Source organism: Citrus clementina, unplaced genomic scaffold (genome assembly GCF_000493195.1).
Source record: "Citrus clementina cultivar Clemenules unplaced genomic scaffold, Citrus_clementina_v1.0 scaffold_6, whole genome shotgun sequence".
Lineage (NCBI taxonomy): Eukaryota > Viridiplantae > Streptophyta > Magnoliopsida > Sapindales > Rutaceae > Citrus > Citrus x clementina.
The window spans coordinates 12,777,869-12,792,831 of record NW_006262139.1 but is presented as its reverse complement, the minus strand read 5'-3'; the positions used below and the strand labels follow the sequence as shown (position 1 = coordinate 12,792,831).

The window sequence follows — 14,963 nt, the reverse complement described above, 5'->3', positions numbered from 1 at the left end:
TCAACTCAATGCTTTATATTTTCAATGTCATCAATTTTTGAGTGGAAGCATAAAGAAGTGTAGGGCCTGATAGAATCAGATCCCTCTTGTATCTTTCCAATGAAGGTTTCTGAAACAATACCCTATAATTGATAATGCCTGGATGCCCTGTCCCAGCATATTTTGAACAATGTAAAATATCAAGAATTAATATCACCTTGAGCCAATCATTACAACTTTACGATTTCCCAAAGAGAATAATTATGACAAAAAAAATATATAAAATAATTAATTAGGCAATTCATGGGGAAACTTGCTGTGATAAGGGGCCATAACTTAAGTAAGCAGACTTTTTTTAAAAAAAAAATCTAAAAGATGCCCATCTTTAGCAAACATATAAGCAACAGTCTCCATTCAAGCATAGCTGAAATTACCAAATGACCCCTCATGCTTTTCCTTCACTTTCTTCTACGGAAAATAGGTTCAGATTCGACTACAACTACACCCGTGCTAATTAATTAATTAAGCTAAACATTGCATAAGTAATTTACATGTACGAATTAAAGCCTCTTATTTATTATTACCAGGAAAAGCTGCTGGTGCAGATGCCGGAGATGTTGCCGCCGCGGCCGCCGGCCAGAATTGTGCGTTCTTAACCTTTGATATGCTCGCTAGAACACTTAAGGGCGTTACATCTCCGACTACTGTCACCTTCTTCGCTGCAAAATCTATGTTGAACGATGAAACACCTGTTCACATCAGAATTAGAAAAAATATTGAGCCAAAAAATTATGATAATATATCCAATAACAATAGGTTTTATCGAGAGATATATTGGAGCAAGTTACAGTGAGGTCGTCTGCACAGTGCAAATTTAAAACATTCACTATTGTTTAGCACTTTTTTTAATTTTTGCCATATAACATCAAAATTAAAAAACACTGCAAATGTATACAACTAATAATTTTCAATTGTGAACCTGGGCCCAACTACGAAAGACTCACAAAATAGCTTTTATAGCACAATTAGTAGGTTGTGATAGAGTGGAAGGGATCATGGGACCCAAGAAGAAGATAGACAGATAGAAATTTTTTTTTTTTTGTGCCCTTTTTATTTTTATGTTTTCTGAAATTGATGTCATGACTAAAGTCAAATGCAAACCTTTCATTCTGGATAGATGTTTCCTGACTTTTCCTTCACAGCCTTTGCAGTGCAGTGACACTCTCAATACCACAACCTGGAAATCAATTTGTCAACGTTATATACGTTCACCGTCACGGTCAAAAGAGCATCCTGAGTATTTCTAAGTATGCATATATTTACTCTAACATAAATACATAATTGATTGAAAGTTACATGAGACAAAAATCTAATAGAAGTAAGAGCATACATCTCGCAAGTAACTGAGACTTTCTCAAAATGGAAAATATAAGCTCCTTTTAACCGAACCTGGTTGGAAGGAGGCTTCTCTGAGCGAGATGATGAGGATGGTGATTTTGCAGCCGAGGAATCATCTCCATTGATAAGAGTTGATGTCTTCTCTGGTCCAGTCTCCGGAACCAAAGCTAAAACCGGGTCATAATCCGATAACCCATCAATGAAACCAGCATCACTCAAGAGATACCTAGAAGATCCAGGAGGAGTGATAAAATCACCCAGCTGAGCACAGCTCTTCTTCTTAATATCTGCTGGCATAGCAGTATAACAATCTTTGTAAATAGTAGCATCATTATTTGTACTAGAAAGGATCTTGTTAGTTTGCTCAGCTAATGGCTTGGAGTTGGATGAGCTCTTCTTCTTTTTATCACTGGAGCTTTTCTTGCTGGAGGATGATGAGCTCTTTTTGTTATTGTTAGGTTTTGGGAGTTGATGATAGGGTTTGGGGTTGATAGGTGGTGGCTCCGAAGAACAAGGGGCAGAGGGTAGGGCTTTGGCGAGTCTTCTGCCGTCTCTGATGATGGGGTTGTGGCGGTCGATGGCTCGGCCGCCGAGATGAATGGTGGAGGAGGAAGAAGCTTCGTCCTGCTGCATGCTCAAGCAAATGGCTGTTGAAGCTTGGGACGCACAGAAGATGTGATCAATCCCTTTCATGTTTATTGGTGTTTGGTTTATGGAATCTTCATAAAAGATAGAAAGAGAGAGCTGGACTTGAGAGGAACTTCCTAAAAGAAAGTTTATTGTTTTTGCTTTTATTCTTGAGCTCTAGTGAGTAAAAGGAAGGAAGAAAATAAATCATTGTAAATGTAGATAAAAATAACATAAATAAAATAAAATAAAAAAGAAGGAAAGAAAAAAGGGAAAAAAATGAAGACTATATCACCATATGAATGATACAGTGTGCGTGTGTGTGTCGATATATATGTGTGTATATATACATACAGACATACATACATACATACAGACATACATACTATTAAGGATAGGATTTGAAAGCTAAATCCTATTTCCTATTCGCTATGATTATAGTAGAATTAATGGTGAAAGTCTTAGGTGATACCATGCGCAACGACAATTGTATTAGACTTTTAATTAATTGCACATAACATATATTTTCTCAGATTTTGATATAGAAATTTCAGATTCGAATCCTATGCTCATCTAGGATAGAGAGTGATTTGATGGTCATTGTTAATATATATTATAAGAAGAAAATAATCTCTCACAATTTAAACAAGGTTATTCTTGATTTAGTATATTTTGCTACTTTATTTTGTACGTGTTTTGAAAAGAAATGGGAATGTTGTGAGCTCAAATCTTATTCTAAATACAAGATAAAAACATGGGGGTGTAAAAACAACACAAAATATGTAGAGTATAAATCTTCCAATTATCTCAAGGTTAAATATTGGTCAGTCTCAATCTATATAATTTATGATTGTGCTATCAATTAATGAAGCTTCCTTGACAGAGTACAGCCTATATAAATTTGCCAAAAGAGGCCCTTAGATTAATCAATAAAATTACAAATTAAATAAGAAAGCTCGATAGAGGAAAAAAAAGTACGTACAGTGAAACAACATTCAATTCAAATTAAATGGAGGACCAAACGGCATGTAATATGACACTTTGATTAGATGCAACCAACTTTTTCAAGGCTTTAATGGATGAAAATGATTTCTAGTGCATGTCTTGGCACATTGTTATTTTCATGCGTTTTGTTTTGGCAACAATATGCCTATTGTTCTTAATCCTTCACTTTCTTCATGGGTTTTTTAGCCCAAATAAAGCTACATTAAATTGTTTATATTCCAAAATAAATCTATTTATTTCTGATGAAAGTTGTAGTTGTTGGTTTTTTTTTTCTATTTTTTTAAATTTTTTGTTTCAAGCATGCTTCTCCCGAGAATCAACAAGATGATAGCAGATCTAGGGGAAATAAATATGATGATCACTGTGTCATATTAAATAATTGGATAGCTGCATAATATACAAAATGGGTACCTTTTTTTTATACACAAAAAATAACTTCAATACTGTAAATTAATATGTGCTCAATCTGTTGGCCTGTTGGATGTGCCCTACAGCACATGAAGTTGTTCGATGAATTTAATTTTATTTTGAACAGAAACACAGGGGTCAGATGAGACAGACCAACGGTACGTAATCATTCTCATACTTCAATCTAAAAGCTAATAAATTTATTCCTAAAAAAATGACCATATTAAGATTTTTACATTAATTATGATAAAGTGAAGGTTTTTAGATTAATTTTGGTGTAATTTACAGCCGCGATTTTCTTTTTTCTAGTAGCCAATGATCTGGCAAAAATAAATATAAAAAAATTAAGCTACTTGACTTTAAAACCACCATTGTTGAGGTGGTTGCAAGAAGATTTAAGTCCCATGGACCCTTAGCCAGTTGCGTTTCAATGTGGTACTGCATTAAATCCAAACAGAAGCAATCAAAAATAATAAAAAAAGAAAACTGAAATGCATGCATAAATTCATTTAATTGATTGATGCCAACATTAAAATGTATGTGCATATATAGAGTATTCTAGAGAAAATTGTAGTGGGAATATTGGATATGTTCTAATGGAACATATGCTGCCAGATGGTAAACCATTTGGAATTTTTCTTTCTTTCTCCATGTTCATAGAAAAATAAAGGAAACCCAGAAAGAATTTTCTTTCCAGTGGATAAATTTAACACAAAGCTACTTTTTTTTTTCCCCTCAACTCAGATTCTCCATCACAAAAAATAATGGAATCAGATGCTTAATCATTTGACTTTCTTTTCTTCTTTCTTAGCTCAGATTTAGAGTCCCGGCTCCACCTCAACACAATCCACTGATTTTTCTTTTTTTTCTTTTTTTTTAATCATCATAGAATGTTCAGTCAAGTTGCTTTGTACCCAAGTTATAATATTTATTAATTATGAAAAAAAAGACACTTACACTCTTAATAATTTGAAAAATGATCATGTAAATCCCAAGTACTCAAAAAATTAAATAAACTTTAGATCTATTAACTCAAAAAATTAGTTCGAATGTTTTATAATAAATAGAAATAATAATATTAAAGTAAATTTAATTTTAAATAATTTCAATATTAAAAATCATTTGAATAATTTACAATCTTATATTATATTAAACTAAATTTTATAATAAATAGGAACATATATAAAAATTTTAAATTATTTTCAATTTATATAAAATAATTTTTAATATTATTAATACATGAAATATATTTTATTAATTATACAATATATTTTATTTAATTTTTTATAATAAATACAAATATATCATTAAATTAATATAATAATTTACATTTTAAAAATTATTTTAAATATTAAAAATTTATAATATTATTGGTCTACTAGACAAATTAAGCTATTTAAATTATATTTGTATTGAATAAAAAAAATTTTAAATCAATTTTTTTAGTTATTACTCATAAAGGGTATTATAGTTAAAAGAGAGTTTTGATAGTCTTTATTGAAAATTTGGGGTCTACATAACCATTCTCCCCAATTTAAGATGTGTAAGTGTCCTAATTATGCTAGATGCAGGACATCATTTAGGTGAAGTATTAAAGGGTATTCTTTTATTTTTTCCTAAATACTTATTTTTTTCCTTTTCTTTCATAGGTCATAGATGGCTATTGTGTTTATAAAGCCAGAATAAACAATGGGTCAAACTTACTACTCACAAAAATAGCTCTTTCTCTAATTTGGGCGTTGCATTTTTGCTTCAATTATAGTTTCATGGTAGGGCTATCATCCCTTTTTAATGACAAAAATTTACTAACAGAGCAATAATTTGCTTGCCAAACATCTGATCTGATGTTGAGTGGAGAAAAGTTGCTGGAACTAATGAAGTTGGGCACGCCACTTTCACTTTTTCTTTATATATGGTCCCTTATTTAAGTGTCCCATTTTACGGCCATGGTTTTGCTTCCAAGTTATCAATCAAAAAAGAAAACACTGAAAAGCTGAACTTTCTTTCTACCACATATTGGATCAGTTATGTTATGATTAGGACTCCACTCTAAGATAATTTTTATGGGAAAATGTTGTAATCATTTGTAAATTTGGTTGCAAATGGAAAAAAAAAAAAAAAAAAGTCAGCTACTTCTGTTAATTTTGATTTTATTTTTAATTCAATAATATTAAGCAGCTTGAGTTCCAACTTGCACAAATCTAATAGTGCCTCCCCTAAAATCTGATTTGGTTAGCTTCACATCCCAAACCTGAAAACAAATTTCCTGTATTTCCTCTTACTTCCGCAAATTCCCTTCTCTTACTTTATTATTCTATCATGGCTGACTTTTTCTTCAAGATTTTTATTTCATCAAGCTCACCTTCCTTACTAAGGAAAGAGCTCTTCTTTTTTAACTGAAATTTTTATAATCAGCTACTTGACTTGCCTAAATTAATTCTATTACGACACATTGAATCAATTCTAATATCAATTCTAATATGATACAATCTAAATTTTGAACCCATTAATAGTCAGGAGACATATATTTGTGAGAACAAAAAAAATCTACATTTATCCCATTATGGCAGAATTAGCCCAATCATTATTTTGGTTCTCAAACCCACTTTCTAAATCAAAGATTAAAGAGTTTAGATTACTACTAAGCTATGGCTCGAGTGGCAGAAATTTAATTGAAGAGTGGTGATATTTTAACCCTCTCGATATCTCTTAGTAGCCTCCACTTTTTAAATAAGTTCATTTATTTCTAAAATTGCCCTTATTACAAATAAAATTATAAGTAAAATAAATCAAAAAATTTTCTATAACCCCAGCCACCTGTTGTTACCGCCTCAAGCCTCTGCACCACTAGTTATTCATTGCAGATTGACCCTACCAGCAAACTCCCTAGTGGCCAACGACCAAAACCCCTCATTATTTGATTAATTTATGTTTATGGATGCTAGCCTTTTATTTTATTTATTTATTTAATTTTTTTGACAAACCTTGACGGTTAAAATATTTGTTTTTCATTTATTCATATGAAATCAATAGAAGCAGTTGCCCTCCTCATTAGAAATGGCAAAATCCCGGGCCGGGTTCGGGTATTGCAATGGCCAGATCCTGTCCGGATGCAATCGGTTCGGGTCTGGGTCCAGACCGGGTTTTAATCCGAATACTCGAATTTTATATTTTTTAATATTATATGTGTATATTTTTTTTATTTTTTGGTAATTTTATAAGTTTTAAATTTATTTCAATAAAATTTGACATAAAACTATAAACTTTAAGTGTTTAAAACTTTATATATGTATAATAAATGAGTCAAATAAATATAAATATTTAAAATAATATATATTTTATAATATTTTTTTAATAAAATCCGGGTTCCGGGTTTATCAAGTGATGTCCAAGACCGACCCAGCTTCATACCCGGACCAGGTACAATGCCTGGGTACGGTCCGGATCCGGACCGGACGGGTATTTTTACCACCTCTACTCCTCATCACCTTGATTTGATGATATGGCTGCACCTTTTTTGTTAGAAACTTTAGGATAGAGATTCGATTCGGTTAAAAGTTTCTTTGCATGAGGCTTTTGGAAGCAATTAATTAACGAGCCACATAGTGCAAGCGAGAGATTTTTTAATTACATTCTGAGCAAATTCCTTGGCGATAATTAAAGTGGTGCGACGGCTTAAGGTACTGATGATGGAGGTGAAAAGTAGGGGTGGGCGTTCGGTTCGGGTTAACCCGAACCGAACCGAACCCGAAATAAATTTCGGGTTCGGTTCGGTTTGGATTAACCGGTGAAACCCGAACGGATTCAAAGCTTCAACCCGTTCGGGTTAAATTTCGGTTCGGGTTGAATCCGAACCGAATTTTCAACCCGTTCGGGTTGAAGCTTTTTTTTTAAGATTTAACTTTTAAATTAAAAATATATGTACATTAATTAAACAAAAAAATCCCTAAAAATCCCTAAACAAAAATCTCACTTCATCTCCCTCCCGGCCCCGGCCTCCCCCTCCTTGCTCCCTCTTCTCAGTTCTCACTTTCTGAGAACTGTGGCCGACGACATCAGCACTTCAGCAGCAGCCACAGCAGCCCCGTTCAGCACTTCAGCTCCAACAGACAACAGCCACAGCAGCCCACGACGACAGCACTCACAGCAGCAGCCAGCAGCCCCGTCCAGCTCCAATAGACACCAGCCGTTCATCGCAGCCCACTCGCCGTCAGCCAGCACGCCTCGCCGCAACTGCGCTGTGCATTCACCTCGCGTCCCACTCAGCCCAGCATAGTCTCGATCTGCCGACGCTGTAGCTGCTCCGACCTCCGAGATCAAGGTTTGTCTTGCCTTGCCGACGGCGACGCTGTAACTTGCTGAAGCTTTTTTTCATTCTCACCACATCTTCACATAAACATAAACAGAAACCCCAAACTCACTCCAAAACGAAGAGCTAAACCCAACAAGATTGTTGCTATTAATTAAATTGTAAATTTTTAATTAATTGATTGACAATTATTCAATTATTTGAAGTGGGATTGTTGTTGTTGATTGATAATTGAACAAATGGAGATTGCTATTAGTTAAATTGGAGTGGGTTTATTGATAATTGAACAATTGGAGAGTGGAGACGGTTATTGATTAAATTGGAGCGGGTTTGCTGCTGCTGTTATTATTAATTAAATTGGAGATTGTTAATTAATTGATTGATTAATTGATTAATTTTTGCTGTTTTTTAGATTAAATTGTTTCAATCCATTCTAACCCGAACTAACCCGAATTATTCTAACCCGAACTAACCCGAATTAATCCGAACCGAAATTGTAACCCGAATTATCAACCCAATCCGATCCGAATTGTCAACCCAAACCGAACCGAACCGAATTAAATTCGGTTCGGTTTGGTTCGGGTTGGCGTTTTCAACCCGATTGGGTTCAATTCTCCAACCCGAACGGGTTGAAACCCAAACCGAAACCCGAACAACCCGAACCGAAACCCGATTTGCCCACCTCTAGTTAAAAGTGACTAGAATTTTTAGATATTGTTTTATGTTTTAATTTTACTTTTTTGTAATAAAGTCTGAAATAAATGAAGTTACTTAAAAAGTGCAGGTCGGTGAGCGAAATTGAGAGGTCAAATATTCTCTCTATTGAAATGCAATACTTTGATATTAGACCTATCAACCAACGCATGGTCACCCCCACTAGTAGTAAACATTGGGCTTATAAGTGAGAGCCATTTTACAAACTATGCACAGGCATCTCAACCAACCAACAAATATTGCAACCAAAGAAAGGAGTGTCAGGACCAACTTCAAGGAGTAAGCTTTAAATTTGTTTCTCATAATAACAAAAATATTCAATTCCGTTTCCGTACAACATTTCGCTTGATCAACAAAAAATACATCACTACACTGCTAGAATAATAAGGGTGAAAAGAATGCAGTAAAAAAAATTCAACAAAAACATAGATTTCCTGCTAACAAAGCACAGAATGCTGATGAACAGATGTATCCTCCTAATGAGTGGGCACCTAGCTATATTTTCCAGCTAATGTATCACAACAAAAGAATAAATCAACAGATACAGATATGCTCTTCACACTATACATAATTCTTTTCCTTTCCATCTTTATTAATTCCCTTTCCCCTCATCTTCATTCAGAATGCGATTCCGGAAATCACTCACCATGCGAGGCAATCCCTCTCTCAGAGGCACCTTTGGTTCCCAGTTCAGTAGCTCCTTTGCTTTTGTTATATCTGGTTTTCTCATATGAGGATCATCAGCTGTATTTGGTCTGAATTCTATTGTTGCACTCGAATCAATTGTTTCTTTGACAATCTAGGCGAGAAAGAAATAAATGGTTAAGCTTTGCCGTCTTAAGTAGGGGAATGAAACTGTTGGCTATTCCTAATCTTGGGCATACTAAGGGAAGAAAAATATACAAATAAAATAAAATAAACAGCTTCAAGAAAAGACAAACCTCAGCAAGCTCTAGCATGGTGAATTCCCCAGGGTTACCGAGGTTGAAAGGCCCCACATGCTCACCTTCCATTAATGCCACCAATCCATCCACCTGTTAATGATAAGACCCTCTATAACATCATTTCAACAGTTCAATTAAACTTGCAAGTCATATACCAGCATTGTTTCTAATTTAGCTTCTAAAATTAGAACTTTTACCTTTCCTGCTTTTTCAATTCTTGCAATACATGCAAAAAAACAATAATAACAAAAAATTTGATTCTTGACATGCATGCAAAACAATGATAATAAAAAACCTTCTGCTAATTGAAGGTTAGTCTAGCAGCACCAGTGTGAAGTCAGATCAACCATGTCTACATTTACTACTAACAAGAGACAACAATAATTGGAGCTACCCTTTCTCTTTTTGGGAATTAAGGCCAAACAAACTATTTCAGGGTCCTTAATTTTGTTAACTGAAAGCTTTATTGTGACTTTTATGCCATTGGCTGTAAGTTGATTGTGTTAAGAGATCTCTTGGGCCATACATTCAGGATACGTTGCCTCCATATGTTTCCAGCACAACTTTATGTTTGGTAAGAGGGGAGGCAAAGGAATGAAAGGAGAAGGAAAAGAAGAACGGCTCATCCTTCCATTTTTATTTTTTTTGTTTCATAGAGACATAAGGGAGAGCCTAGAGCCTGCTCCCTATTTTATCATACAAGGAAAGCAAAGAAACCATGCCATGTTAATTTGATCCTATACAATTACCTTGTGGAAACTGTATATATAAAACAAGGGGTAAAATAATAAATGATATCTCTAGAAGGGGTCCTATTTTTTCCATCCCTCTTCTTTTCATTTAGCAAGAGTTGACCGTTGTGGGTTTAAAGGATAAATTGCCGCCACCTGCCCCTATACTTAGTTCCCTCCTATGTCCTTCCAAAAAAATAAAGTGTTGAAGCCCTAAGATAAAGGTTGAAAAGCCAACAAATTACGCAGTAGTGACATGTCATACCAAGTCATAGCAGCAAAACATATTGTATCATTATAGCTAAATACAATGACAATCTAATGTACCAAGTCAGACACATATTGGAAGCTTCGTGTTTGTTTCCCATCACCATAAACAGTCATTGGTTGTCTGCGAATGGCCTGCATTATACAGATAAACCAGTTCAAAACCTTATCAAAAGATAGGTTCTCTGTCCACATTGCATAGATTATTTATCTGCTACAACTCAAAGCCAAAAAATTAATAGAATGGAGGCTAAACCTGGGCGACGAAGTTGCTGACAACGCGTCCATCATCTAGACACATGCGAGGCCCATATGTATTAAATATGCGAGCAATACGCACCTGAGAACAACATCCACCATTAGTTCCATTGGTTGATAGTAACAATAAAATATAGTGAAGTGGGACAGCCAGCCATTGCATGATAAAAATCGGGAATAAATTCCATTACAACCAAATTTTATTTCAATTTGACCAGCATGTTGAACTGACACAACTACAACTAACCAACAACATATGCAGCTCAGTTATAAGTAAGATGTGATAATTCTACTAAAGCCAACCAAATTCCATCGATTTTTCTGCATTAAATCGGTACTTCACAAACGATCAGGGGTTTGCTTGACACATATGGTTATAATAATTCTAAATGCAGGAAGACAAACTCACATCATAAGCATGCTATTCACATATGTGACTGCGTAGGTTTAGGTATAAAACCAACAACACGAATGTGGTGGATTCAGGTACTTAACCTATGAAAAAGCAGCTAGAATTATCCAATATTCAATAAAAAAATTTATTCTGATATGGACTCATACATTACTAAAACGTTTGAGAATGGATTAAAGAATCATGTATTTGCTTGTAAAAGAGCCATAAAAAGCCAAAAAAGAAAAAGAAAAATCTAGTCGAAAACAATGTTAAAAGCTTTTAGAAGAAATTGTATAGCACCCTCAAAATCTAGCTTTTGTCTTAGGTAAATGAAGACATATTCTCCATTAATGGACTGCAAAAAATTATCGAACATGGGTTGATACAACAGATATGCCCTCTTGTATTTGGCACAAAAATTTTTAAATTGACACTCACAATAACCAAACTGAGAAAAAAATGCAAACCATTTCAGACAAGGTATGCTTTTCTATGTTTTTATCAATATATATAGCTCTAGACAAACATTTGCAGTAGAAATCTTCTTGGAACAGTCAACTCTGTCACTGAAATCAATGCATAAATTGAATTCTTTGCTATGTAAATGGACTACTTTTGATGCAAAAGTTAAAAATATATGCATAAACTCGCACCAAGTCAAAGATGACACCATTACAGATAATAAGACTCATTCAATCAGCCTAATTATTTATTCAAATCACATGGAATTAGAAGAGGACATGAATGTAAAGCTAAAGGTAGTCTGCAAGAGTACCAAAGAGATCTTGAATCACACAACACTAATATTTAGACAGATCTATAAAGGAATCACCTCAACACCTGCACCTCTATGATAATCCATTGTTAGAGTTTCTGCAGTACGCTTTCCCTCATCATAGCAGCTCCTCTCACCTACAAGCGCATACCCATAACAAAAATCTAAGCAAACAAAACAACTAGAACAAAAAACACGGCTAAACAACAGCAGTGGCAGCTAAAAGTTCACCTATTGGATTCACATTTCCCCAATAAGTCTCCTTCTGTGGATGCTCAAGTGGATCCCCATAAACCTCACTCGTGCTCGTAAGCAAGAACTTAGCACCAACTCTCTTCGCAAGTCCCAGCATATTAAGTGTTCCCATCACATTTGTTTTGTAAATTTAACAGTAAAGGATCACAATTCCCAAATATTCAAACAAGTATTCAGAAATAAAAACATTTTAAATCTAAGAAAAAAAGGATATAATGGTCTTGACGGGATTATATTTATAATGAACTGGGGAAGCGGGGCAAGCAAGGTGATAGATCTGATCAACCTCCAACAAAATCGGCTCAACGACGTCGTGTCGAATGAGCTCAAACCTCGGGTTCCTGAAATGATGAACCAAATTATCTTTCCTCCCCGTGAAGAAATTGTCAATCACGATGACCTCATCGCCTCGATCAATCAACTTATCAACCAAATGGCTACCAACGAACCCGGCCCCACCGGTGACCACAAGCCGCAATCTGCGCCGTCCGATTCCGACTGGGACTCTCCCGGTTTTGGCGCCAAAACTACTAGTTCTATGGAACTGAAAAGACTGCCGTTGCTGGTTAGCTGTTAGCGCGTGGAAAGGGTGGGGCTCTTGTGGTGGGCCGAGGCGAGAGAGGATGGGCTGGAGGATGAAGAATGTGGAGCCGATTAGGATTCCGACGAGGATGAATAAGAGGCGCTGTTCCTTGAAGATGTAGTTGATGGATCTGGGGAGGGATCGAGGGTGTTTTGGGGTTTTCGACAAATACGGTGAGTTTTGGCCCGACAGGGTTTCTTCGTCCCGCCTTTGCGTCATGCTTGATTGCTTGTGTAGCTTCATGATTTTGATTTTGATTTTGATTTTGGCTCTGGCTGTGTAATGTGTAGTGAGTTGAAGGAAAAAGAGCAGCAGTTGAATTGAAGCTGTGTGTCTCATTTGGTTTTTATTCAAAGACCGTTGTGAAGTTAACGACGTTACTTGTTGAGTAAACGGAAAGTGATGTCGTTTGTTATCCGCTGCGGGCGGAGCTAATAAGTCCAGTAATACAACTATTCCGTTCTTTTACTTTGTGCGGTCATGATTTTAGAATTTTTGCGATGATGTGGGACCCGCAAGGTTTGCAATGTGGTAATGGACGCATGCTATGACAGCAACAAGCATTGACTCGTTTATACTTTATACAACGAGATCATGGGAGAATAGAATTAATGATGAAAATAGGCTGGAAAATGAGAGAGAAAATGGTTTGATGTTGGTTGGACAACGACACCGTGTACAACATATTTATAAATTGCGACTTTAAACCAAATCTCTCTGTCTAGTAAATGTCTCTTTTAATACATGACTTGGATTAAAAAAAGGGTTTTATTATTTTGTAAAATTGAGATATACTACACATCTCAATATTTCATCTAAAATAATGTGACATTTATTTGCTAATTAATAAGATCATGTAATTAATTTATTTAAATTTTATAAAAAATATCAACTGCTTAATTAATGGCATATCATATATCACATAATTTAAAATAGAATTTGAGATAAAATTTTGAAATATTTATCAATATTGGGTAAATTTTACTTTTACAAATTTAAAAAATGTGGCAGAGTGACACCAAAATATGAATATTTTTTTTAGAAATGCTACATAAAAATTAAAATGATGTGGCATTTGATATGTTACTCATTATTAGATGGTTTAAATTTATTAAAGGAAAAGAACACCTAAACCTTTAAAATTTGAGGACAAAAAATTCCAAAATTTTCAACAAAAGACATCAAGATCCCCTTTAACCATAAGATCCTTTGTTTTTATAAACCCCATGACTCTAATATTTTATAATATATAAAAATATAACATCAAAATGTTTTATATTTTACAATTTATTAGATATAAAAATATGATTTTTTTTTAAAACATGATTTTCTTTCTTTAGATGGTCTTACCTAGACCAAATAATCATAATTGTTGTTCAAGGATTGGAGTGAGCTCACAGCTCTCTATCTCTCCCTTAATAAAACCATCTATGTTTTGTTCCATTTCTCATAATTATATTCAAAAGAAATATAAATTACCTGATGAGTTGGAAGTAATATCTCACAATAAAGATGCCCAATGGGCCGGGCGGCACGTGGCACGGCACGAGCACGTTTCGGTGAGGCACGAGGCACGGCACGGCACGCACGTGGGCCGTGCCAGGCTTAGAATTTTAGGCACGCGGGCCTTAAAGCACGGCACGATAAGAGATGGGCTAAAGCACGGCACGCGAAAAAGCACGTAATAAGCACGGTTCATTAGTGGGCTAGCACGCGGCCCGTGAGCCATTAATAGTACGTGGGCCAAAATATATCTAAGTAAATTTTTTTAACAAAAAGTAAATATAAAATGTTATGAAATTAAAGTACAATATCTTGAAATTAAATGTTTTAATATATTTTTTAGCATAGACTTTTAAAAATTAATTTAAATCATTAAATCTTAGTTTAAATAAATATTCTAATCTTTTATGTTTATAATTTATTAAATGAATAAGTAAATATCATGATTTTAATAAATAAAATTATAAATATCATAATTTTATTTATGATATTTATTAAATGAATAATGTTATTTAATTTTATTTATGATATTTATTTAATTATTTATTTACGTTTATAATTTATTAAATGAATAAGTAAATAACTAAATATCATGATTTTAATAAATAAGATTATTAATATCATAAATTTATATATTATAAATAAAAAATAATTTTTTTTACAAAATTAATAATAAAATATTTTTCATATTAATATTAAATCATAACTTAATTAATATTTAATAGAGATATGTTTCATTTGTGAATGAAATATTTTTCATTTTATACACAAGAAAAATGTTAATTGATCTCTTAATAAAATTTAATATGATTA

At 34.0% G+C, this 14,963-nt stretch overlaps 2 protein-coding genes across 2 annotated transcripts; both read right to left on the bottom strand.

Moving 5' to 3' along the window:
• Positions 1 to 283: 283 nt before the first annotated feature.
• LOC18040037 (protein SODIUM POTASSIUM ROOT DEFECTIVE 2) lies at positions 284 to 2,203 on the bottom strand. The gene is made up of 3 exons (XM_006428933.2): positions 1,429 to 2,203; positions 1,141 to 1,216; positions 284 to 728 (listed from the first exon to the last, which is right to left on the bottom strand). Exons 1-3 carry the CDS (start codon positions 2,068 to 2,070, stop codon positions 550 to 552), a joined length of 897 nt encoding a protein of 298 aa, XP_006428996.1. The 5' UTR covers positions 2,071 to 2,203; the 3' UTR covers positions 284 to 549.
• Positions 2,204 to 8,720: 6,517 nt separating this feature from the next.
• On the bottom strand, positions 8,721 to 12,972 carry LOC18040036 (UDP-glucuronic acid decarboxylase 1). The gene is made up of 7 exons (XM_006428932.2): positions 12,279 to 12,972; positions 12,041 to 12,188; positions 11,867 to 11,946; positions 10,639 to 10,722; positions 10,443 to 10,517; positions 9,382 to 9,474; positions 8,721 to 9,239 (listed from the first exon to the last, which is right to left on the bottom strand). Exons 1-7 carry the CDS (start codon positions 12,888 to 12,890, stop codon positions 9,033 to 9,035), a joined length of 1,299 nt encoding a protein of 432 aa, XP_006428995.2. The 5' UTR covers positions 12,891 to 12,972; the 3' UTR covers positions 8,721 to 9,032.
• Between the last annotated feature and the right edge of the window lie 1,991 nt (positions 12,973 to 14,963).

Coding starts and splice junctions, on each gene's coding strand:
- LOC18040037 (XM_006428933.2), bottom strand. CDS start 2,070: ATGAAAGGGATTGATCACATCTTCTGTGCGTCCCAAGCTTCAACAGCC. Junction 1,217..1,428: donor AGAAGCCTCCTTCCAACCAG/GTTCGGTTAAAA, acceptor ATTGATTTCCAG/GTTGTGGTATTGAGAGTGTC. Junction 729..1,140: donor ACATCTATCCAGAATGAAAG/GTTTGCATTTGA, acceptor TGATGTGAACAG/GTGTTTCATCGTTCAACATA.
- LOC18040036 (XM_006428932.2), bottom strand. CDS start 12,890: ATGAAGCTACACAAGCAATCAAGCATGACGCAAAGGCGGGACGAAGAA. Junction 11,947..12,040: donor GGGAAATGTGAATCCAATAG/GTGAACTTTTAG, acceptor ATGCGCTTGTAG/GTGAGAGGAGCTGCTATGAT. Junction 9,475..10,442: donor TCCAATATGTGTCTGACTTG/GTACATTAGATT, acceptor TATCATTAACAG/GTGGATGGATTGGTGGCATT.